A 23,563-nucleotide genomic window follows, 5' to 3' on the forward strand; every position below is an offset into this window, starting at 1 on the left:
TCTCTAACAGCCAAAACAGCTAGCAGCAGCTACATAACCTGCCCACAGTAAAAATGTCACCATGTAATACATGTCAGAATGTGAATCTGGGAGAGGAAAGATTTTACAATGAGCAAACACTGACTAAATCATTTATACATCATTATGGTAAAAATGAAGCACTTTTTTTACTACATTATTTTCACTGGAGTTTCTCTTTAAGGATCCTTTATTTACTTACTAAAACCTGAGTTTCTCACATGGGGAAACCTCTTCCCTGGTACTATATGCACTGTTCTTTTTTGTGAAATAATTCATTAGTGTGGTGTCTTTTGGTATTTATTTACTACTAACATTGAATACATTTATTATTAACTATACTAATTTGATGTGGGAGATCGTGGGTAATGTTCCTTATTTTATATGTATTACAATCAGTGGAATCTCAGGGGCTGGAGCATATAGCAGAAGCTAATCAGGGAATGGTGGCAGCCAGGATGGAGGGGGGAGGGGGCAGGGGTTCTATTTTTATTGCATGTTGTTTTGGCGTTGGGCCTATATGTTGTATATAAGCTTCATGCATGTCTCTGGATATGCAAAAAGGTTGGCTTATTAGCAAGTGTCCCAGTTGAAGCTCCCCTCAAAACAGGCTTCCCACCCATCACTACCTACTTGGAAAGTTGCTTTGTTCAACCACAGTACAAAATGGCTACCGAAGGGGTCAGCTTCATCATTGGTAAACATTTACTTGTAGGATGACTGCAGGCTTAACACATGTTGCTATGCTTAATAAGCCAGATAGTAGTTTATGTTTGCTTCTTATTTATCTACCCATACATAGGGTTTCCTACTAATAATGCACAGTGTGTATCCTCTGTTATATGCCGCTAACTGTGTTGCTTAAATCCTATTTACACTTTGTAATAAAATCTGAGTACCCGAGGGCATGCTTTGCAGTCAAAGCTTCTCTTGTACCACTCTGCATATAAGTGCACTTTTACAGTGGTTTACGGACTGCTCCCCACAGGTCATCAAAGCTTGGATTATTAGTCAGTAGATGAGAAAAGCCTGAGGAGAAACAAGGCCCTCATGACCTTGGACAATAAGACAATGGACTTTACAGAGACAACGCATTATTTGTAGGATGTCAATAAGGCTGTTCATTGCAAGGAGATAAGAAAGCCATGTGGTGCATGTGATATTGGTGGAGGTAGTTTTTGTACAGATCTGATATGAGAAGCAGTCTTAGAACATTTCATACATTTCATTCTGCCCCTTATATGTAATTTCTGTCTAGTATGTAATGATGCAGGATTCAAATAATAGTTTGTTTATATATATATATATATATATATATATATATATATATATATATATATATATATATATATATATATATATATATATATATATATATATATTTATATTTTTTTTTTTCTGTCGGACTAGTAGAAAGATCAATCTGCAATCTCACTGCTTCTCAGCCATACTTCCTGTATCAGAGATCTTTCCGCGTACAAACAGTCCCCTACTTACAAATTAATTACTTCAGTTATGTATCAGAGATAGATGTAGCTATGAGGGGAGTGGGCGTGGTCATGGGTGGGACTACATGAACTTAGCGGTGGTGTAACTAAAAGACAATGGACCTGTCCAGCAGAGCGAGGGCTAAAGCCCCCTACCCATTAATTAGTCAACGTGCCCCCTCCTCCCAATAGGAGCTTCATAAATAAGCAGCATTTCACACAAAGAGACAGAGTGCCCCCTTAAGATATTTAATAATAAGGCAGAGTCCTATTACCTGGCTGCTGCAGTCCTCTTGACTGGCCTGGTGATGCTGTGTGCTATGGCCTGGCAGTGATGCTGTGGCCTGGGTAGTGGTGATGCTGTAGCCTGGCTGGTAGTGATGCTGGGCTGGCTTGCAGTGTTGTTGTGGTCTGGCTGGCAGTAATGCTGTGCCCTGGCTGGTGGTGATGCTTTGGTTTGGCCAGTGGGTATGCTGTGGAATGGCTGGCAGTGATGCTGGTTTGTGCTGGACTGGCAGAGATGCTTTGGCCTGGCTGGCTGGCACTGATGCTGTGACCTGTCTGGCAGTGATGCTGTGGCCTGGCTGGTGGTGAATGCTGGCTGGGCTGGCTGGTGGTGATGCTGTGACCTGGCTAGTGAAGATGCTGCAGCCTGTCTGGCATTGATGCTGTGACCTGTCTGGCAGCGATGCTGTGGCCTGACTGGCAGTTATGCTGTGGCCTGACTGGCAGTTATGCTGTGGCCTGGCTGGCGGTAATGCTGTGGCCTGGCTGGTTATAATGCTGAAGCGTTCTTGGTGATGATGCAGTGGCCTGTCTGACAGTGATGCTGTGGCCTGGATGGTGATAATGTTGTGGCCTGGCTGGCAATGATGCTGTAGCCTGGTTGGCAGTAGAGTTGGGCCGAACGGTTCGCCGGCGAACGTGGTTCGCGCGAACTTAGGTGGTTCGCGTGCGGGTGTCGCACGCGAACGTTTTGCGGCAAAAGTTCGCAAAAAATCGGTTCGCCCCATAATGCACCTGAGGGTCAACTTTGACCCTCTACATCACAGTCAGCAGGCCCAGTGTAGCCAATTAGGCTACACTAGCCCCTGGAGCCCCACCCCCCCTTATATAAGGCAGGCAGCGGCGGCCGTTATGGCCACTCGTGTGCCTGCATTAGTGAGAGTAGGGCGAGCTGCTGCAGTCTCTCATAGGGAAAGATTAGTTAGGCTTAACTTCTTCCTGGCTGCATACCTGTTCTGTTCAGTGAGCCCTCAGCCCACTGCATACCTGTACTGTGATCCTGCCACTGCATACCTGTTCAGTGATCCTGCCACTGCATACCTGTTCATTGATCCTGCCACTGCATACCTGTTCAGTGATCCTGCCAGTGCATACCTGTTCATTGATCCTGCCACTGCATACCTGTTCAGTGATCCTGCCAGTGCATACCTGTTCATTGATCCTGCCACTGCATACCTGTTCAGTGATCCTGCCACTGCATACCTGTTCAGTGATCCTGCCAGTGCATACCTGTTCATTGATCCTGCCACTGCATACCTGTTCAGTGATCCTGCCACTGCGTACCTGTTCAGTGATCCTGCCACTGCATACCTGTTCATTGATCCTGCCACTGCATACCTGTTCAGTGAACCCGCCACTGCATACCTGTTCTGTTCAGTGAACAGTTTGGTGTGTCAGTGTGAAGCAGTACCTTAATTACACTACCTGATTGATGTATACACATGCAAGATGTTTTAAAGCACTTTAGGCCTGTCATTTAGCATTCAATGTGATTTCTGCCCTTAAAACGCTGCTTTGCGTCAAATCCAGATTTTTCCCGGGGACTTTTGGCATCTATCCCACTCCGCCATGCCCCCCTCCAGGTGTTAGACCCCTTGAAACATCTTTTCCATCACTTTTGTGGCCAGCATAATTTTTTTTTTTTCAAAGTTCGCATCCCCATTGAAGTCTATTGCGGTTCGCGAACTTTAACGCGAACCGAACCTTCCGCGAAAGTTCGCGAACCCGGTTCGCGAACCTAAAATCGGAGGTTCGGCCCAACTCTAGTTGGCAGTGTTACTGTGGCCCAGCTGGCATGGCTAACAGTCAATAATAATAATAAGTCAATTGGAATCCTCCCTCCTCTGGGAAAATTCTCATTGATTCACCACTCGGTGGACCAATGAGAATCCTCCCTGAGGAGGGAGGGTGCCTATTGGCTTGTTTTAGTCCAACAAGAAGTTCCAGCATTATGCTTCTCCCAGAACTCCCATTATTGTATCACTAGTCCATGTGGCATGAAATGTAGCGACCCAAGCAGGGGTGGTGACCCGAGCAGCGGTGGTGACCCAAGCAATGTCGGAGGCACAACTGTACTACTGTGACCAGCTGTGATGAAACCTTAGCAGAACCAGCATATCTGTCCAGGATATGTTGGAGATTCATCCGTCCTAGTGTGGACTAAGCCTAAATGACAGAAAGAAAGGTGCCCCAAAAAGACTATCTACAAGTTTTCTCAGAAAACTCCAATCCCAAAAGGAAATGTGACTGTAAGTGGCATGTGCCCTTAAGTATAATTTTCTGATTGGTGAACATTTATTTATTAGGTAATAATGAAAACAGAGCATCTAAAAACAGCCTTTTTATTATTTTTCTTTTTTCAACAGGTTTGTTTCCTGAAAAACTAAGCTGCATCTGGCTGTAGTTTTAAAATTCTTCTCATATTATGCCTACAATTCTACGATTTCAAAAGTCTACAATGTCTTCTGGCACAGTTGCCATAGTGTTGATGGCCTGCCTAATTGTTTGCGTTACCTGCCAGTTTTCTCCAACGCCGGAATATCTAGAGGAAAGCTCTCAGCTGTCACAGATAATTAACCGCAAGCAAGCAGAACATATTGTCCAGCTGGATCCAGCCCAAAATGGTGGTAATCTGTCAGATGAAGGCATGGTAAATATACCACCTGAAAGACCACCACCTTGTGTATCTCGCTCTAAAATCCAACATGCTTTTAAGTATGTTACCACCATACTGTCATGTGTCATATTCCTAGTGGGGATTGTGGGAAACTCAACACTTCTAAGAATTATTTACAAGAATAAATGCATGAGGAATGGTCCCAATGTACTCATCGCAAGTCTTGCATTGGGAGATCTTTTCTACATTTTGATCGCTATTCCCATAAATATTTACAAGGTTTGTATACATTTCCTATGCTTGAATGTTTTATTCTTACTTGTCTATATTTTAGTGTATTTTTTCCTGTACACGCTAATAAATTGCATGTGGTACTGCCATGGGTCCCACTTGCAGGCCTTCAATACTGAGAGTGTTTAAGACTCCAACGCTTTCTAAAAGTAACCAAACCAGTCTGCTTACAGTAGCAGTCTTCACTGGCAGATAGCTCATTTACCCATCTTGGGACCACAAAAGTGAGAACCAATGCTGCACCTGCAGATCTCTAGTTCTGATGTGGTGTAAATTTTATTCTGCAGCTTTAAGCAGTCCTGAGCTGATCACTGCCCACTGAAGCAGCAGATATGGCTGTCATATGACACCTGCGCTTCCTACTAGTGGCAAAGAGCCAGTTTCATTGGCTCCTTACCAAGTGATCACTGTGAGACAATTACAGTGATCACTGAATGGCCACAGGACAAAAAAAAAAGGCTTTGGTCATTTATTCTTTGTTCGAAAAGATTATTTACAGCATAAAATCTACTATCACAAAAAATGTAGCAGAATAGCAATCAAACAGTTAAACACAACACTTCTGGCTGCATCCAAAGAAGTGATGAAATATCTTTTGTTTACAATCTTCGTGAGATACATTTAATAAACATTAGCAAACTGCCAAAACTGAGCTGCACTGAACTGAGAAGCACAAAGAGCTGAGAAATGCACACTAGAAAGATTTTAATATATACATATTATGCAATCATATGCAATGGCAGCTTTCAGAGCAGATAAACTGTACTTTGTCATTTGTAAACAGTCAATTTTACTTGTGCACAAAAGCAAATATGATGATAACTGTATGGGTAATAAAAAGTAGGGAAACACATTTTTATTGAATGCTATGTCAGAGTTTTATCTCACTTTAAGGAGCCAGAGCCTTGCGGCCTGAAAAGAGTTAAAGAGACTCTGTAATAAAATGTTAAGCCTTATTTCTTCTATCCTATAAGTTCCTATACCTGTTCTAATGTGGTCTGGATTACTGCAGCCTTTTCTAGTTACACTGTCTCTGTAATATATCTAATCGTCTTTTCTTTGTCAAGCTTTGTCGACCCTGGGAGGAATGAACGGCCTCCGTTGCAATGAATACAAGTTATGCATGCCCCCTGCACACCCCCTCCAGGCTCTGTTTAAGCTTGTCTGTGATGCAGTTTGTGAGGCTGGGGGGAGGGAGCTGCCTGTCACATGCTGAAAAACTATGACTAATCCAAGACTGAAGTACAGAAATGTGTAGTATACTGTGACATGAGATATACTGTGTATATATATATATATATATATATATACACACACACACACACACACACACACACATAGTGTACACTAGTAAGAGCATCATCACATTGTGTACAGATTGCAATTCTCCCTGCAATCATTGAAACACACTTTTCGAATAAGCTTTCACAAATAAGGTCTGTTGAAACCAATGTATTTGTTGTCTAAAGCTACATTTCATCAATCAATTTGTTTATGTCCCTGAGCTATATCTTGCCTGTGAATCTGTTTCTGTTTATTTTTCTTCATTCAAAAATCAAGAAATACAGTGGCTCAAGCAGTAAGTACCAGATGAAGTAATCTCCCTACACATTAAAAATCAGTTTTATTTGAAAACTCTTTACTGCAGATTCACTGTGTCAAATATTATGTAATATGCCACATCCTTACATGTGCGGAATTCATTCTATTCAATGCTTGATAATTACTCTTAAATTGGCTTTAAAGGGAATTTTTCCTGTATAATAAAATGAACTAGGAGACAAAACATCAGTGTTCACACCAGTCAGATACATTTTTTTTTTCGTCACATAGCAGTCTCTTTATGTGTAGTTTTCAAAATATTTCTCCATGCTTTGACCAATGAGATTTGATGTAGCAAAGGTGGCCACACACAAAACAAACAATCGATAAAAACAATCAGATTTCCCCAAAAATCTAAAGTTTGTTTTTTGTTTTTTTTATTCGGGCAAGAAATTAGTTCGTATTTCCTGATTTTATTCGATAAAAAAGTCAATCGGGAGTGGTGAAGTTTTCTGATCAATTTTTATGAACATTGAATGGGGTGTGGTAGATTTTCAATGTATTAATATATACACCCAAGCAATTTTCTCAGATTTTTCAATCATTTTTCTTTTCATAATTGGGAAAAAATTTAACCCACGTGTGTGCTACATTGGTCAGATTTACAATCAGTCAGGTTGCAATTCTTGAATTGGAAAGACATTTTAACAAAATGGATGGTGAGTGGCCACCTTAATTCAGAAAAAAAATGTCTGCTGCACAGACAACAACTAACAACCAACTAAAGTGGTTTCTATCTGTCCTGCCGCTGTCTAGTTGATTTACACATGCCTCTGTGTAAACAATGATACAGTCTTTTCCCATAGGAACAGAAGTTGTAAGCTTAACACATCATTAGTCAAGTAACTTTTCTCATGAGTTTTCTCCCAGGAGGTAATATTATCTAGACCAGGCCGATTGTGCACCCATTGACGCCAGTACAAATAGTGGGTAACAGGGAGGGACCCAGATGGTGATTTTGGAAACACGGTGTACCCAATAAGGTACCATGTTGGACTATTAGATAAAGTAAAATAGGGGAGCCGATTGATTGCCATCCTTTTGGTTGCTTAAACACTGGGGATAGCTTTAGGCATTAAAGGGGGAGGGGGGTGTTAGTGTTTGGCATTAAAGAAAACCCGAGGTGGGATTCTCACAACAAAATCCCCATACAGAGGCTGGCTCTGCCTATCGAGCCCAGCCTCTGTTGCTAATCAGATCCCCCCTAAATTCCCCCTGCACTCAGCCAGACCCCATAAATCACAGCCGTGCTGTGTTTACCTTAATAACGTCCGTCTCGGCGCTCCCCCCGCCTCCTGCAGAGCTCCGGTCCCCGCCCGCGTCCCTTCCCTCCAATCAGCGTGGAGGGAAGGGACGTGGGCGGGGACCAGAGCGATACAGGAGGCGGGGGAGAGCGGAGACTGACGTTAGGAAGCTAAGCACAGCCGCTGCTGACACGCTGCATGTGGGCAGCGCGGCTGAGATTTATGGGGTCTGGCTGAGCGCAGGGAGGATTTAGGGGGGATCTGATTAGCAACAGAGGCTGGGCTGTATAGGCAGAGCCAGCCTCTGTATGGGGATTTTGTTGTGAGAACCCCACCTCGGGTTCTCTTTAAGAGGAGGTTTAGTGTTAGTTACACAGAGATATTTTATCTAACAGCTACACCCAGTGCCAATCAACTAACAGTGGTTCAATATGCTCTCAGTTTTATTATATTATTTACGAAATAACTTTTCAGTGTCTAGCAAATGAAAAAAAAAAACAAAAAAACGTAAATATCAAAAAAGCAATATCAAACTTATCTTGATCAAATGTGTTATCATGATAATAAGACATGGACATTTTTATTCTAAGAAAACTCAGGAGAAAGTTATTTGAAATTTAGGGCCAATGTGTGAAAATGTAAAATGGAGGAAGGTAGGAGGCGCCCATAGACATATATCAGTAGTTCTAGTAGGTGGTATAATAATTGAAAAAAAGGTTCTCTTGTTCCTACCTGATAGTAGTGAAACTCACGCGTAAGGTAGTGGTAAGTACTTCTTACATTTTATTGGGGCACAAATGACAATGTGTTTCACGGCCACAGCCGTTTCCTCAGGTCTATAGGTGTGCCTAAGGTGGTGTGTCTCTCTATCTTGGGCTCCAAGAACCTGCAAATTGTAAAATGGTCATTTTAACTTTGTTGGGCTATGTTTAAAATGTATTATGAATTTGTAACGATTGTTGTCAGCACACAGAGAGTATCTGATTATTGATGATCTGCAGTATCACCAACAATACAGATGTATACCTGATTATGGATGATCTGCAGAATCACCAATAATACAAATATGACTAACCTCTGGACACCTAATGAAGTGTAAGTGCTTGGAGCAACTGTAGGCTATCTCCCGTGGAGCGGGAGACACAGATACTGCTGCAGCCAGTGACCACCTGAGGAGCAGGTGGCCTCTGGCTGTGCAGGGACTATCTCTTTGGGAGGAGGAGATAGAGATAATCTTGCAGCCAGTGATTCCCTGATGGACTGGAAATCAGACTGTACTGCAGCCAAGGATTCCCAGAAGGATTGGAAATCAGACTGTACTGCAGCCAGTGGACTCCTATAGGGTAGAGGCCCCTGGCTGAACTGCAGGAAGGACTCTCTGAGGAGCAGGAGGTCATTGCAGCTAACTGACACCTGGTGGATTAGTGTCACGGGTAGTACAGACAGACAGATCACTCGAGGGATGAGTGACAGTCAGAAGGGTCAGACAGGCCAGGTCGGCAACACACGAGCAGATAAGGTACAGAGACAGAAGGCTGATTCGGTAACCGGGTACAGGCAAGGTTGGCAACTGGTAGACAGATAGGCAGAGGTACCGAATCAGAAAGCTAGAGAGAGGTCAACAGAGCCAGAGGTCATAACAGATAACAAAACGCACAATCCTAGTCTAAGGTGTGAGGTCCTTGGTCTCGACACCCGGGAACTAGTCTAAAGAATAACACAGTATCCTATACTAGGGTGTGAGGTCCTTGGTCTCACACCCGGGAACTGGTCTAAAGTATAACACAGTAATGACACAGTAATCCTATGCTTGGGTGTGAGGTCCTTGGTCTCAACACCCTGGAACTGGTCTAAGGTATAACACAGTAATGACACAGTAAACATCAAGAGCGGAATCTGGCTAAGTGTGAATTCCCAGTTCCAACTGGTTCTAACACACTGTAGGATCTGACTAAGGTTTGAGTGCTCACACGTAAGTATTCGCAACGGCAGACAACCAGCAACTGACAAGCAAGATCTATATATACTACAGCGCTCCGCAGCGCCGCCCTCATCCACTCAGCCAATCAGGAGTTCCGCTGGGATCAGCTGATCGTCCTGATCAGCTGATACCTCTCCTGCTGGCATAAAGGTCCTGTCTTTTGGCGCGCGCGCGCGCGTAGCTCTCTACCTGTGTGCACTAGAAGGCCCAGGCAAACCAGACACATGTTGCTGTGCGGAAACCGCCGGTCTGAACGCGGAGACAGCCGCCCCGCCGCCAGACCGCGCGGCGGCATCTCCACTATTCATTACAGAATTATGTTACAACCATCCTTTTCCATTTAAATTTTGGATGGTTAGTGGAGCAATATCCCAGAGAGATATAAACTCTTTTTTTTTTGCCTACTGTTATAAAATAGATATTACGGTAGCAGGAAAAATAGGACGCCGGCTGAGGGTGGACGAAAAGGGCACCGTCATAGACTCTAATGCAATTATTGGTAATACAGCGAAAAAAAGCAGAAAAAAGGGCTCCAGATAAATATCGTTATCAACATTAGAACATTACAGTTTTTGAATTATGTTATCATTTTAGAAGCTTGCAACGTTGTAGTTTTTGTGATAATATTTTGTTTGTATGTACAACTTTTAAGTTATCAAAGATATTGTCGTTTCTATGTGAAAAAGGGTGTTTCTGCAGAGGGAGTGGCGGTGGTTAGTTTTAGGCATCACCAGGGAGGCGGTTAGGGTTAGGCACCACCAGGGGGAGTTAGGGTTAGGCACTACCGGGGGGATGGTTAGGGTTAGGCACCAATGGGTGGATGGTTAGGGTTAGGTGGCACCGGGGGAGTGGTTAGTTTTAGGCACCACCAGGGGAGTGTTCTGTGTGAGAGTAGGGTTGGGTTGAGCTGCATTGTTGAATTACGTAACAATTTTTAAGGTTAATATCTTTTCGTTATTATCTCCCGTCTGTTTTTAAAACTGTATTTATCATTAACCAGGTTTCACAATGATGTTTATTAAGATTTTGTTATTCACCGGCCCCATTGTTATCCAGCTGAGCCCTTTTTTCCTGACGCCCTTTTTTCATGCGTGCAATATTACAAAGGAGTCTCACATAATGTTGCATGCTGCATTGTCCATTTTTACTCATCTCATGGAAAAAGAATAAGCAAAAAGATGTCCTTTGTTAGCTTTGCTATGGTCACAGTCTGAACAGAGAGGGAACCATACTGAGTTAAATTGGCCCAGGTCTCTGGAAGTCTCTTCACAATGAGAATGGAGATCCTTCGGCCTGCAGAAAGAGGGGAGAGAGCAAAAGCCAAATAGTGCAGTATCGCCAGGTAAATAATTGGTGGGGGGTTGTGGGTAATTTATACTCACAAGGATGGGTTGCAGTCCTGCAACCACCGTTCAGGCATGCGGAAAGAAACCGTTCTCGTTAGGCATCCCAGAACCTTCTGAAACAGGGTGGTCACTCTCCTCCTGTTGGCCTTTCCACTGGTAGGACAAGAGTACGAGTGGGAAGTGCAAAGCACCCCTTTTTAGAGGGGTGTGGGTAAAAACTGTTTGAGAGGTTTGGGGAGGCGCCCAGTTACAATGCTAATGGTAAGTATGATAAAAGTACCGTAATATAAAAAGAGGTGTCTTACCTACAAAGAAGACTCACTCAAAAACGATAAAAGGAGTCTTTATTTCAAAGTGGTTAATTGTGGACAACTCGTTTCACGGGTCTCAGCCCGCTTCCTCAGGTCCAAACAAATAAAAATACAAACAAATAACCTTTGACAGGAGTTGTGTGGGGCGTGGGCACCTATACGCCTATAAGACTCCTTATATCCTTATTACGGTACTATTATCATACTTAGAACAATTAGCATTATAACTGGGCGCCTCCCCAAACCTCTTAGGGCCCTTTTCCACTAGCGCGTTTGCGCTAGCTGAATCGCAAAACCGCAAACCGCTAGCGATTTTACAATCGCTACGGTTTGCTTTTTAACATAGGAATCGCGGTAGGTCATTTCCACTACCGCGATTCGTTTTTTACTTGATCGCGATCGCGCCGCGGAGCGACTTTTGCCGCAATTTTGCTATGCAGTGCATAGCATAGCAAAATCGCGGCCGCAAACGTCGGGAAAACGGCGGAATTGCGATTCAGCAATCGCTAGCGTTCAGCGCGAACGCTAGCGACTGCTAGTGGAAAAGGGCCCTCAAACAGTTCATACTGAGTTACTGTCATCACAAAAGCATCTGAATAATACAAGAGGCCAGTGGTTGCTTCAACTGTTTATTTTATTATTATTTATTTTACGTCCGTGTTATCTGCATTGTGTGGGAAATAAAAACTAAATAATTCATTTCCAACTTTGACTTACTCATGAAAATGCTTGTGTGATTTCAGCTTATAGCAGAGGACTGGCCTTTTGGGGTACACGTTTGTAAGCTGGTTCCATTTATTCAAAAGGCTTCAGTTGGTGTAACAGTGCTGAGTCTGTGCGCTCTCAGTATAGACAGGTAAGACTTTAAACTTTCTAATAGATAGATAGATAGATAGATAGATAGATAGATAGATAGATAGATAGATAGATAGATAGATAGATAGACAGACAGATAGTATTACTAATTCAGAGATCTGTGACAGAAGACTATGGGCAGGCACACGCTTGACCCACAATATTACCTCAAGAAGTTAAAGGACAACTTAAGCGAGAGGAATATGGAGGCTGAAATATGGGTTTCCTTTTTAACCATTTAAGGACCGCAATGATTGAAATCTACGTTTTGGTGGGCTTTTGGCTGGCAGGGCGTAGATTTCAATCACTGTCCGCAGCGCTCATCCGCCGTCTCCGCCGCTACCCGCCAGGGCCGTGCAGAGGGTCCTTAAGTGGGGGGTGCTCAAATTTAAAAAAGGGGCCTGGCAATGCCTTCCCCCGCATGCCCCCCCTCCTCGTTTCTGGCTAGGGGGGGGTATTGATTGTCATGCTGCTGAATGCAGATGATGGGTGCCATGTGGGTTCTGGCTGTGGTTGGGTATCGAGTGTCATGCGGGTATTGATTGCAAGAACTTAGTGCCATGTAAGAGCTGGGTGCATGTAATGGATGTCATGTGGGTGCTGGATGCAGGTACCGGGTGTGACATGGGTGTGAATACTTGGTGCCATGCCTGTACTGGGTGCTGGCTATGGGTGGGCTTTGGGTATGTCATGGGTTTTGAATGCAGGTACTTTGGGTGCGGTTACGGGTTAAGTGGATACTTGGTGCAGATAGTGGGTGCCATGTGGAAGCTGTGTGCAGGTGTGAGTACTGGGTGCAATTTTAGGCCTGGGTGCAGATACTTGGTGTCATGTGAGTTTGAGTACTGGGTGCCAGCTATGAGGGGAAGGGGTGGCTGATGGGAAAAGTAGAGGTCAGTGTGGGTGCTGCAGGAAGGGGCAGGGCGATGCAGAGGATACTCAAGGGTGTGGTGCTCAATTTTGAAATCGATAAATCGTACTAAATTGTGTATGTAATACCCCCTCTCCATAAAGCATAAGGCAGTCTTATCCCCCCCCCCCCCCCCCCCCCCCAACACACACACACACACACACACACACACACACCTTTATAGCAGTATCAGGCAGACTGTGTGTCTCCTTCCAACTCTTTTGGTGCTACCACCCTCAAATCAGCAGTGATAGGTGCCCACTGTTAGAGTGTGCACAGTGGAGCCCACTGTAGAGGCACAGACTCACCTTTTATTACTGGGACCTCTGTCCCTCTTGGTCAGCACCCAAGCCTCTTTTCAGGCAAAGAAGTGGTTACCAATATGCAGTGGTTGCTAAGCATTAGTAGATGCAAAACTGCAGTAAGTGCCAAGGTGCAGTGGATGCCCAGATGCAGTGGATGGTAAGACGCAAAGGTTCACTTTGTGGTAAGTTGCAGTGGGTGCTGAGATGCCAATGTAAAGTCTGTGTCAAGCTGCTTTGGGTACCAAGGTCCAGTTTGTATTGGGTGTTTATTTGCAGTGGGTGCTATGCAGTATTGGGTGCTGAATGAGTAGCAGATGGTGATAAACAATAGTGGGTACCATGTGAGTGCTAATTGGTACAGGGAGCCATGTGAGTGTTGGACATGAGCAAGTAGGGAGTGCCATGCGTGGTCTGGATGTGTGCCATGGGAGAGTACTGTGTCTCATATGGGTTCTATTTGGGTGCTGGCCATGAACGGGTACTAGGTGCATATAATGACTTTGGAACTTGGTGACGCGTGAGTACTGTGCCATGTGGGTGTGTATTATGGGGGTATGTGGGTCTTAGGTGCAAATACTGAGTGCCAAGTGGGTACTGGGAGTGAGTACATGGTGACATATGGGTGATGGGAGCTGGCTAGTGGGGTATTTGTTGTTATGTGGGTGCTAAAGGCAGATGCTGGGTGCCATGTGGGTTCTGGGTGCTGGCACAGGGTGTCATGTGGATTCTGGCAGTATGGGTGTGCATCAACCATCATGTAGGTGTTGATTGCATGTACTCAGTCCCTTTTGAGTTCTGGGTGCAAGTATTGGATGTCATATGTGAGTGCTTGGTGTGGGTGCTGGGCACCAAGTGGAGGCTTAGTGCAACTGGAACTACTGCAGATGAAACATGTGGGTGTTGGGTGCAGGTACTGGGTATCCCATAGGTGCAAATACTTGGTGCCATGCCTGCACTGGGTGCTAGCACTGGGTGGGTGTTGTGTGTCACGTGGGTTCTGAGTGCAGGTACATCGGGTGCTAGTACTGGTTATGTGAGTGGGTGCCATGTGGAGGCTGTGTACAGGTGTGAGTAGTGAGTGACATGTCAGAGCTGGGTGCAAGTACTGTGCCATGTAGGTGTGAGTACTGGGTGCCAGCTATAGGGTGAAGGGGTGCAGGTATTGGGTGTCATTTGGCTGTTTGATGCAAGTACTAAGTGCCATATTGAGGCCAGATGTGAGTATTGGGTGCAGGGTGCTTGGTGCAAGTACTGGGTGCTTGCTATAGTGGGGGTTACTGGTTGAGTGTAATGTGGGTGCTGAATATTGGTGGGATTGCTGTGGGTGCAGGGGGTGGGAGGTCACTATGGGTGCTGCTATGAATGGCATAGTTGCTGCTAAGGGAGGCAGAGGTCAGTGTGGGTGCTGGGGTAAGGGTAGGCCACTGTGGGTGCTGGGAGAAGTCAGTGTGGTTACTGGAGGAGGGAGTGGATGCTGGGTGTTGGGAGAAGCCACTGTGGGCGCTGGCAATGGGAGAGGTCACTGTAGGTGCTGCTTTTGGGATGGGAGGTCCCTGTGGGTGCTGCAGGGGACAGGAAGGTAGCCACTGGGGGAGGGAAAAATCACTGTGGGTGCTGGGGGAGGGATAGGTCAGTGTGGGTTCTGGGGTAGGCAGGATCACTGCTAGAGCTGGGGAGGGAGAGGTCACTGTGGGTGCTAGGTGGAGGGAGAGGTCACTGTGGGTGGTGCTAGATGGAGGAAGAGGTCACTATGGGTGCTGGGTAAGAGAGAGGTCACTATGGGTGCTAGGTGGAGGGAGAGGTCACTGTGGGTGCTAGGTGGAGGGAGAGGTCAGTGTGGGTGCTGGGGGAGGGAGAGGTCACTGTGGGTGTTGGAGGAGGGAGAGGTCAGTATGGGTCCTAGGTGGAGGGAGAGGTCACTATGAGTGCTAGGGGAGGGAGTGGTCACTGGGTACTAGGTGGAGGGAGAGGTCACTATGGGTGCTGGGGGGAGGTAGAGGTCAGTATGGGTCCTAGGTGGAGGGAGAGGTCAGTATGCCACACTAGGATTCCTGTCTGGGCCTCTTCACTTGAAAGTGTCCCAGGGGGCGGAGCTTCCCATGGGTGGGCGGAGCTTATCGCGGCCGGGGCGGAGCTTATTTTGCATGGCGAGAGGGGCCTTTTTTTGATGATTTTAAAAAGGGGGGTGCCTGGGCACCCAGAGCACCCCCCTGTGCACGTGCCTGCTACCCGCCGATCGCGCCGCTCAAACCCGACGATTCTCGCCGCATCTCACAGGCTCTGCCTGTCTCTATGACGGCAGAGTCATGTGAGCCGGTCTGGAGTCGATTTCATTGGCTCCTGGCCCTGTCTTTCAATGTAAGCTGTTCCCATTGGCTTACATTGAAAAACAGGGTCAGGAACCAATGAAAGCGGCTCCTGACCGGCTCACATGACTCTGCCGTCATAGAGACGGCACAGTCTATGTCCTAGGGGTCCCGGCGAGCGGCGATGACAGCGGTTGCGACGGGTATGTGCGGCGACTCGTCGGGATTCTGTCGGGATTGGACCAGCGGTCTCTGGTCCTTAAGTGCCCAGAGACCGCTAGTCCTTAAGTGGTTAAACAATACCAGTTGCCTGGCTGTCCTGCTGATCCTCTGCCTCTCTAATACTTTCATCCATAGACCCTGAAGAAGCATGCAGCAGATCAGGTGTGTCGGGCATTAGGGCTCTTTCACATCAGACAACGCGTGCAGGAGCCGTTCTCCTGCATGCGTTGCCCGCCTGCGGCGTGTCATCGGGTATCTGCAGTGCGATGTAATCAGTGGCGGTAGCTGGTAATGAAACCTGACGGAAAACGCCGGCTCGCGGGTGCGTTGGACGAAAAACTGCGCCCGGGTGCTTCGGAACCGGAAAGGTAAAATGAAAGTCTATGGACTTTCATTTTACCTTGGTTAACGCAAACGTTACCCGTTTGCGTTAACGCACAAAATCTGCGCAAGTGTGAAAGAGCCCTTATTGTAAGATCTGGTGTTCTGGTGTGATTCAGACACTACTGCAGCTGGAAAGACCAGCAGGGCTGCCAGGCAACTGGCATTGTTTAAAAGAAAATAAATATGGCAGCCTCCATATTTTTCTCACGTCAGTTGTCTTTTAACAAGTGATTCTCAGCCATCCTTATTTAGCTTTATGTTCTAAATTGCTCAAAAAGACGGCCACAGTGACTGCCAGCTAATAGCTGATGATGATGCTTTTTCTTATGAAAATATATATCTTATTAACCCCTTCAGCCAGCAGTTTGTATTGAGAGGAATGCTTCCAAGTCTGTTTGTCGTGGGCAAATAATGAGTGAGAATTGCAAGAATGAAAAGAGTGTCTGGAAAGCACAACAATATTATAAAGTTTAATTTTAATAAGTTGGAAAGAAACAAAAAACCATTGTGTTTATTTCATTAAAATATTTTATTTTCTTTCTGTCTGCTTTTCTTTTGTTTTAACTCTTTATGATAAATTGGTTAAAGGACTACTATCGCTGGAAATGTTTAAAATACGTGTAAACACATACAACTCCAAAGTACATTCCTCCCAGAGTGAAATGAACTATGAATTATTTTTCTCCTATGTTGCTGCCACTTACAGTAGTTAGTAGAAAACTGCCAGTTCTTGGTTTAACCCATCTCTGCATGGGGGATTCTCAGGGTTTTCTTTATAAGCACTTAGTGAATGGCAGTTGCTCAGTCCAACTGCCACAATGGTGTACAAAACAGGTAGAGGGGCAGCTGGAATATTTGTATAGATACCTTTTAGGAATTGCTCTTGTAAAAAATAAACAAAATACTAACAATCCTCCCCCCCCCCCCATGAGGAAATGGTCCAAAACCTGTCGGTTCTGGCAGATTTGTACTACCTACTGTACGTAACAGCGACAAAATAATTTATGTCTCATTTTACTCTGGAAGAAAGGTACAGTGCTTCTTATTTGTATATGTTTACATGTATTTTACACTTTACAATTTTCCACTATAGTGGTCCTTTGAGGGCTGATTCACACTATAGCGTTTGTGGATTTTTTTTAAGCACTGGCTATTTTAGAAAAATCACCCTAAAAGCTCTTGTGCAATGATTTCCCATGAGAGTGCTCACATATGAGCATTCGATTTTAGCAAATAGCAAATGCGCTACATGTACCATTTTCAAAGCGCTTTTGCTATAATGGAGGGTATAGGAAAAGCCCAAAATGGTTGAAAAAGCGCTTTGTGTAGCACTTTTAAAAATAAGTACATTGTATTTATTCTTTTCCGGGTCATAGAGTTCACTTCCTCACTGAAGTCAGGAAGTGAAAATTTGAATGGCTCAGCAAAAGCGCTTAGAAAAGCGCTTTTCTAAGCTCAACGTGCAGGGAAAAGCGCTTTGAAAAAAGCTCAATAAATCGCGTAGCGCTTGCGATAGCGCTGGCAATTTATAATGTGAACAAGGTCTAATGGTGCCCATACACGATACAATAAAAACGTTCGATTTTCCCGTTTATTCGATCTAAATGATCGAATCAAATGAAAGTTGAAAATATTTGTTTTTTCGATCTAGAAATTAAAACGATTATCCTGTTTTTTCGAGAAAAATCTGATCGGACATGCTGCAAAAATCTTTATATTCGATCTAACGGAATAATCAAACTAAATTATCTAATCGAAAGAAAATGAAAAATTGTACCATGTATGTGCACCTTTAGGATTACAGTTGATTCAATTGTTTGTATAGTAAAAATAAAATTTAAAGGGGCAAATAAGAAGTACATTCTTTCCAGAGTAAAATGAGCCATAAATTACTTTTCTCCTATAATGCTGTCACTTAGTAGGCAGTAGAAATCTGACAAAAGTGACAGGTTTTGGACTAGTCCATCTCTTCATAGGGGATTCTCAGCAAGGCTTTTATTCTTTATAAAGATATTCCCGAAAAAGGATTTAACCTCCCTGGCGGTAAGCCTGTGCTGAGCACGGGCTATGCCGCCGGGAGGCACCGCTCAGGCCCCGCTGGGCCGATATGCATAATTTTTTTTTTTGCTGCACGCAGCTAGCACTTTGCTAGCTGCGTGCAGTGTCCGATCGCCGCCGCTACCCGCCGATCCGCCGCTATACGCGTCGCCGCAGCTGCCCCCCCTCCCAGACCCCGTGCGCTGCCTGGCCAATCAGTGCCAGGCAGCGCCGTGGGGTGGATCGGAGTCCCCTTTGACGTCACGACGTCGATGACGTCGGTGACGTCATCCCGCCCCGTCGCCATGGCGACGGGGGAAGCCCTCCAAGAGATCTCGTTCTTTGAACGGGATCTCTTGATCTCCGATCGCCGGCGGCGATCGGAGGGGCTGGGGGTATGCCGCTGAGCAGCGGCTATCATGTAGCGAGACCTCGTCTCGCTACATGAAATTTTTTTTTTTTTTTTTTTAAACGTATTTGCTGCCCCCTGGCGGATTTTTACAAACCGCCAGGAGGGTTAAACAATGATACTGGCCAGCTTCCCTGCTCCCTACACAGCTTTTTTTGGCAGTTGGACAGAGTAACTGCCATTCACTAAGTGCTTTTGAAAATAAATATATCCCTGAAAATCCACTATAAAGAGATGGACTAGTCCAAAACCTGTCACTTCTGTCAGATTTCTACTACCTACTGTAAGTGACAGCAACATAGGAGAGAAGTAATTTATGGCTCATTTTACTCTGGAAAAAATGTACTTCTTATTTGTATATGTTTGCACATATTTTAAATGTTACAGTTTTTCGCTGTAGTGCCCCTTTAAAAATAAAACATGCAGACAGATCAATGCTGAGCTAGGTTACTTGATTTTCTGACAGATATCGGGCTGTTGCATCCTGGAACCGAATACGAGGTATTGGAATTCCACTCTGGAAGGCCATAGAACTTACTTTGATCTGGGCTGTGGCCATCCTCCTCGCTGTCCCAGAAGCCATAGCTTTTGACTTGGTGGACCTGAAATATAGGGGACAGACAATTCCAGTCTGCATGTTGCCACTTAAACAGTCATCATCTTTCATGCAGGTAAGTGATATGATTTGGGGTTGGAACAATAACCAATATAATAAAAGTGTCTTGCTGTTACAGTGCATCTAAGTCAGCCTTCCTTCTCTTTTGGAGATTCCTGTTGTGTTCTGTCCCTAAAGGGAACCTTCAGTGAGAGGGATATGGATATTTCCTTTTAACCTTCCTGGCGGTACGCAGTTTGAGGCTGCGTCCGCAGGAGGGATTTTTTTTAATTAAAGTTGTTTTATCATTTGTAGCTAGCACTAGGCTAGCTACCATTGTCCCCGAAGTCCCCCGCACCCTTCTGATCCCCCAGATTGCCGCCGCTATACGTTACCTAGCTGCGATTCTGCGAGAGCCACAGCCTCCCCAATGAGCTTCAGTCGTCGCTATGGCAACGATCAGACATTGACATCATGCGCAATCCAGATCCTCCCCATAACGAGGCCTGGAGCTGATTGGAGAGGCTGCGCCATTGCGGAATCTGGGGGGGGGGGTACGTATAACTGCGGCGATCAGGGGCTATCAATAAAGAGCAGAGGGACTTGGGGGACAATGGTAGCTAGCGAAGTGCTAACTACAGAGGATAAAACAACTTTTATTTAAAAAATCCCTCCTGGGGCAGAGAAATCCTCTGCGGCGTCTTCCCCGAGTGTAGCTCGGGGTTACAGCCAGGAGGGTTAAACAATACCAGTTGCTTGGCAGTCTGATTTCTTTGGCTGCAATAGCGTCTGAATCGCACACCTGAAACAAGCATGCCGCTAATCCAGTCTGACTTCAGTCAGAGCACCTGATCTGCATGCTTCTTGAGGGGCTGGGGCTAAAAGTATTAGAGACACCTGTGTGTCTGCAGGAGAGTCAGGCAACTGGTATTGTTTTAAAGGAAAAAATCCATATCTTTCTCAGTTTAGGTTCACTTTAAACAGCAATATTGACTATGGCCAGTAAAAAATCCTTCATCCGCATTGTTCAGATAAAAGCACCTTATTTGTTGTATAAATGTTAAAACAGACATTAAAGAGTAACTGTCAGGCTGCAAAAGTTAAATTAAACCTCTATTCTCCTGTGTTAAACAGTTTAGAAGGAAGCCAAAAAGGCAATACTGAAGTTAAAAATCTCTCTTACTTTGATGTTTGCTGAACAGCAAGCCTCTATATTCCCAAGCTCCTAAGGAGGCCGGCAGGCCGCATAACAGATACTGCAAAGCATTCTGGGGCTGCTTCTTCTCCCCACTGCACTCCCTCGGTCCTCCCCTTCATTTCCCTATCCCACCCTAAGGCACAGTGAAACGTTACAGGCTCATGTTACAGCAGCTTGTATCTTGCAGTCCAGCTCACAACACTGAAAAATCAATGTGCTGTTCACAGGGCACATGTTCCGTTAGAGTATACTGCATGAGTCCGCTATTGTTCCTAGCCACATGGCTAATTAATATTTACTGCACAGTAGTGTTGTCCGGATCATGAACCATTAGGATCTTTGATCCTAATCTTTTTTGTGAGTCGAATCATCAGGAAGCAGGATAAGGGAGGATATTACATTACAATTGGCTTCATACAAGACAGACAACCATGGAACCTGCCATGAGCTGTCAGGAGCATCAATCTCTGCAAATACTATATAAATATTCTGTGAAATCCAAACGTGGACAGTGAAATGCATATGTAATGTAAGTACTGCCAATATTTAGCTACTGATATGTGTTTTTTTTTCTCTGAGACCCTATACCTAACAGCTCCTCTTTAACACTTTCAGGCATTCATGTCTGTTTTTTAACATTTATACAACAAATTTGGTGTTTTTATTTTAAAGGCGTGTGGATCAAGAATTATTTGCTGCAACGTACGTTGATCCTGAAGGTACACAGGGTGGATCTTTGCACACTTCTTGTCTAAATTCTGATGAGTGCTGTGTCCTATCCCTCCCCACATTGACTAAGACTAGCTACCAGTGGATGAGTATATTAAAACCCAATAGTTACTGAACATCTTTGGAAAGCCTTATGTCATTGTCAAAGAGTATCAGAGGAGTTATTACATGTACTCAAATTCACAATAAGCACATTTCAATAAAAATGTTGTGAGACGGGACCCAGTCCCAGTGTGCCGCGGCACCCCACTCCATTACCTATACTGGGGCACTTATACCTGGCTAACCTATACTGGTGCACCTATACCTAGCTACTTATACTGGGGGCAACTATACCTGGCTTACCTATATTAGGGGCACCTATATCTAGCTAGCTATACTAGTGAAACTCATACCTGGCTAACTATCCGGGAGTGCACCTGCAGTTGGCTTCCTATCCTGGGAGCACCTATATCTGGCTACCTATACTGGGGCACCTATACCTGGCTAACCTATACTTGGGCACCTATACCTGGCTAACCTATACTGGGGCACCTATACCTGGCTAACTTATACTGGGGGCACATATACCTAGCTAACCTATACTGGGGGCACCTATACCTGGCTACCTATACTGCAGTCACCTATACTTGGCGAAACTATACTGCGGCACTAATGCCTGGCTAACCTATACTGGGACACCTATACCTGGCTACCTATAGTGGGGGCATCTGTACCTGGCTAACCTATACTGGGGCACCTATAACTAGCTAACCTATACTGGGGAACCTATACCTGGCTACATATACTGTGGGCATCTATACCTGGCTAGCCTATACTGGGGAACTTATACCTAGCTACCTATACTGGTGCACTTATACCTGGTCAACCTATACTGGGGGCACCTATACCTGGCTACCTATACTGCAGTCACCTATACTTGGCGAAACTATACTGGGGCACTAATGCCTGACTAACCTATACTGGGACACCTATACCTGGCTACCTATAGTGGGGGCATCTGTACCTGGCTAACCTATACTGGGGCACCTATAACTAGCTAACCTATACTGGGGAACCTATACCTGGCTACATATACTGTGGGCATCTATACCTGGCTAGCCTATACTGGGGAACTTATACCTAGCTACCTATACTGGTGCACTTATACCTGGTCAACCTATACTGGGGGCACCTATACCTGGCTACCTATACTGCAGTCACCTATACTTGGCGAAACTATACTGCGGCACTAATGCCTGGCTAACCTATACTGGGACACCTATACCTGGCTACCTATAGTGGGGGCATCTGTACCTGGCTAACCTATACTGGGGCACCTATAACTAGCTAACCTATACTGGGGAACCTATACCTGGCTACATATACTGTGGGCATCTATACCTGGCTAGCCTATCCTGGGGAACTTATACCTGGCTACCTATACTGGTGCACTTATACCTGGTCAACCTATACTGGGGAACCTATACCTGGCTACCTAGCCTAGAAACTGCCCTGCATTGATAGTGTATTTACTTATACCTTGTCTTGTTGTGTTTCAGTTTTATCAAGACGTAAAAGTGTGGTGGCTTTTTGGCTTTTACTTCTGCCTGCCTCTGGCCTGCACCGGTGTCTTCTACACACTAATGTCCTGTGAGATGCTCAGCATAAAGAATGGCATGAGAATGTCACTCAATGATCACATGAAACAGGTTGGTGTGTAAATTAACTTTATTTAAAAATGTCTTTGCTCATTTTTCACAGTTCAGTGGACACATAATGAAAGTATTACTATCACAAAAAGTTGTTAAATTTAAAATACATGTGAGCAGGATGTGCATTTGTCCCAGAATATTTAGCACTGAAATTGAAGTTTTTTTCCTGTGTGTCACTTACTGCAGGTAGTAAAAATCTGACATCTCTGGTCCATCTACTCATAGGAGAGTCTCAGTATTTTCATTATTCCTTACAAAATCACTTCCTGGGAAGCATTTATACAAAAATGCCAATCAGCCTCCACACTCATGATTTGCATACTCATGATATTCCAATCAGCCTCCACACCCCACATTTGCACATGATTTTGAAAGTTGGACTTATGCTTCATACACACTTGAGATAAAAGTCTTTGGAAAAGGCAAAATCACAGACCAATTTTACCCCATTCCATGTAGTATGAGAGCCATACTCTACACAGTCTATTCTATGGAGCTGCACTCCCCATCAGATAAAATCTTTGCAAGATGCTGCACACAAAGATGCTGTACACATTCAAAAGATCATTATCTGCAAAAGATCTCTTCCTGCAATAGATCCATTCCTGCAAAATGCATTCATAGTCTGAGATCTGCAGATCATCATGCACACCTTGTTTAACAGGCAATCATCTGCAGATCATCTGCAGATCAGATCCACCAGGATGGATGTTCAGATCTGCAGATGATTGGCAGAT

At 44.8% G+C, this 23,563-nt stretch overlaps 1 protein-coding gene across 2 annotated transcripts in view; it reads left to right on the forward strand.

Annotated features, from left to right (window-relative positions):
• LOC137529024 (endothelin receptor type B-like) overlaps positions 1–23,563 on the forward strand; it is a 78,950-nt gene that overhangs the window by 42,296 nt on the left and 13,091 nt on the right. For both annotated transcript variants that reach the window (XM_068250895.1, XM_068250896.1), the window contains exons 2-5: positions 4,157–4,686; positions 11,926–12,038; positions 19,077–19,281; positions 22,674–22,823. In XM_068250895.1, coding sequence (XP_068106996.1) covers positions 4,216–4,686; positions 11,926–12,038; positions 19,077–19,281; positions 22,674–22,823 — 939 coding nt within the window. In that variant the 5' untranslated portion in view covers positions 4,157–4,215. The remainder of the gene's footprint in view (positions 1–4,156; positions 4,687–11,925; positions 12,039–19,076; positions 19,282–22,673; positions 22,824–23,563) is intronic.

Source organism: Hyperolius riggenbachi, chromosome 8 (genome assembly GCF_040937935.1).
Source record: "Hyperolius riggenbachi isolate aHypRig1 chromosome 8, aHypRig1.pri, whole genome shotgun sequence".
NCBI classification, from domain to species: Eukaryota; Metazoa; Chordata; class Amphibia; order Anura; family Hyperoliidae; genus Hyperolius; species Hyperolius riggenbachi.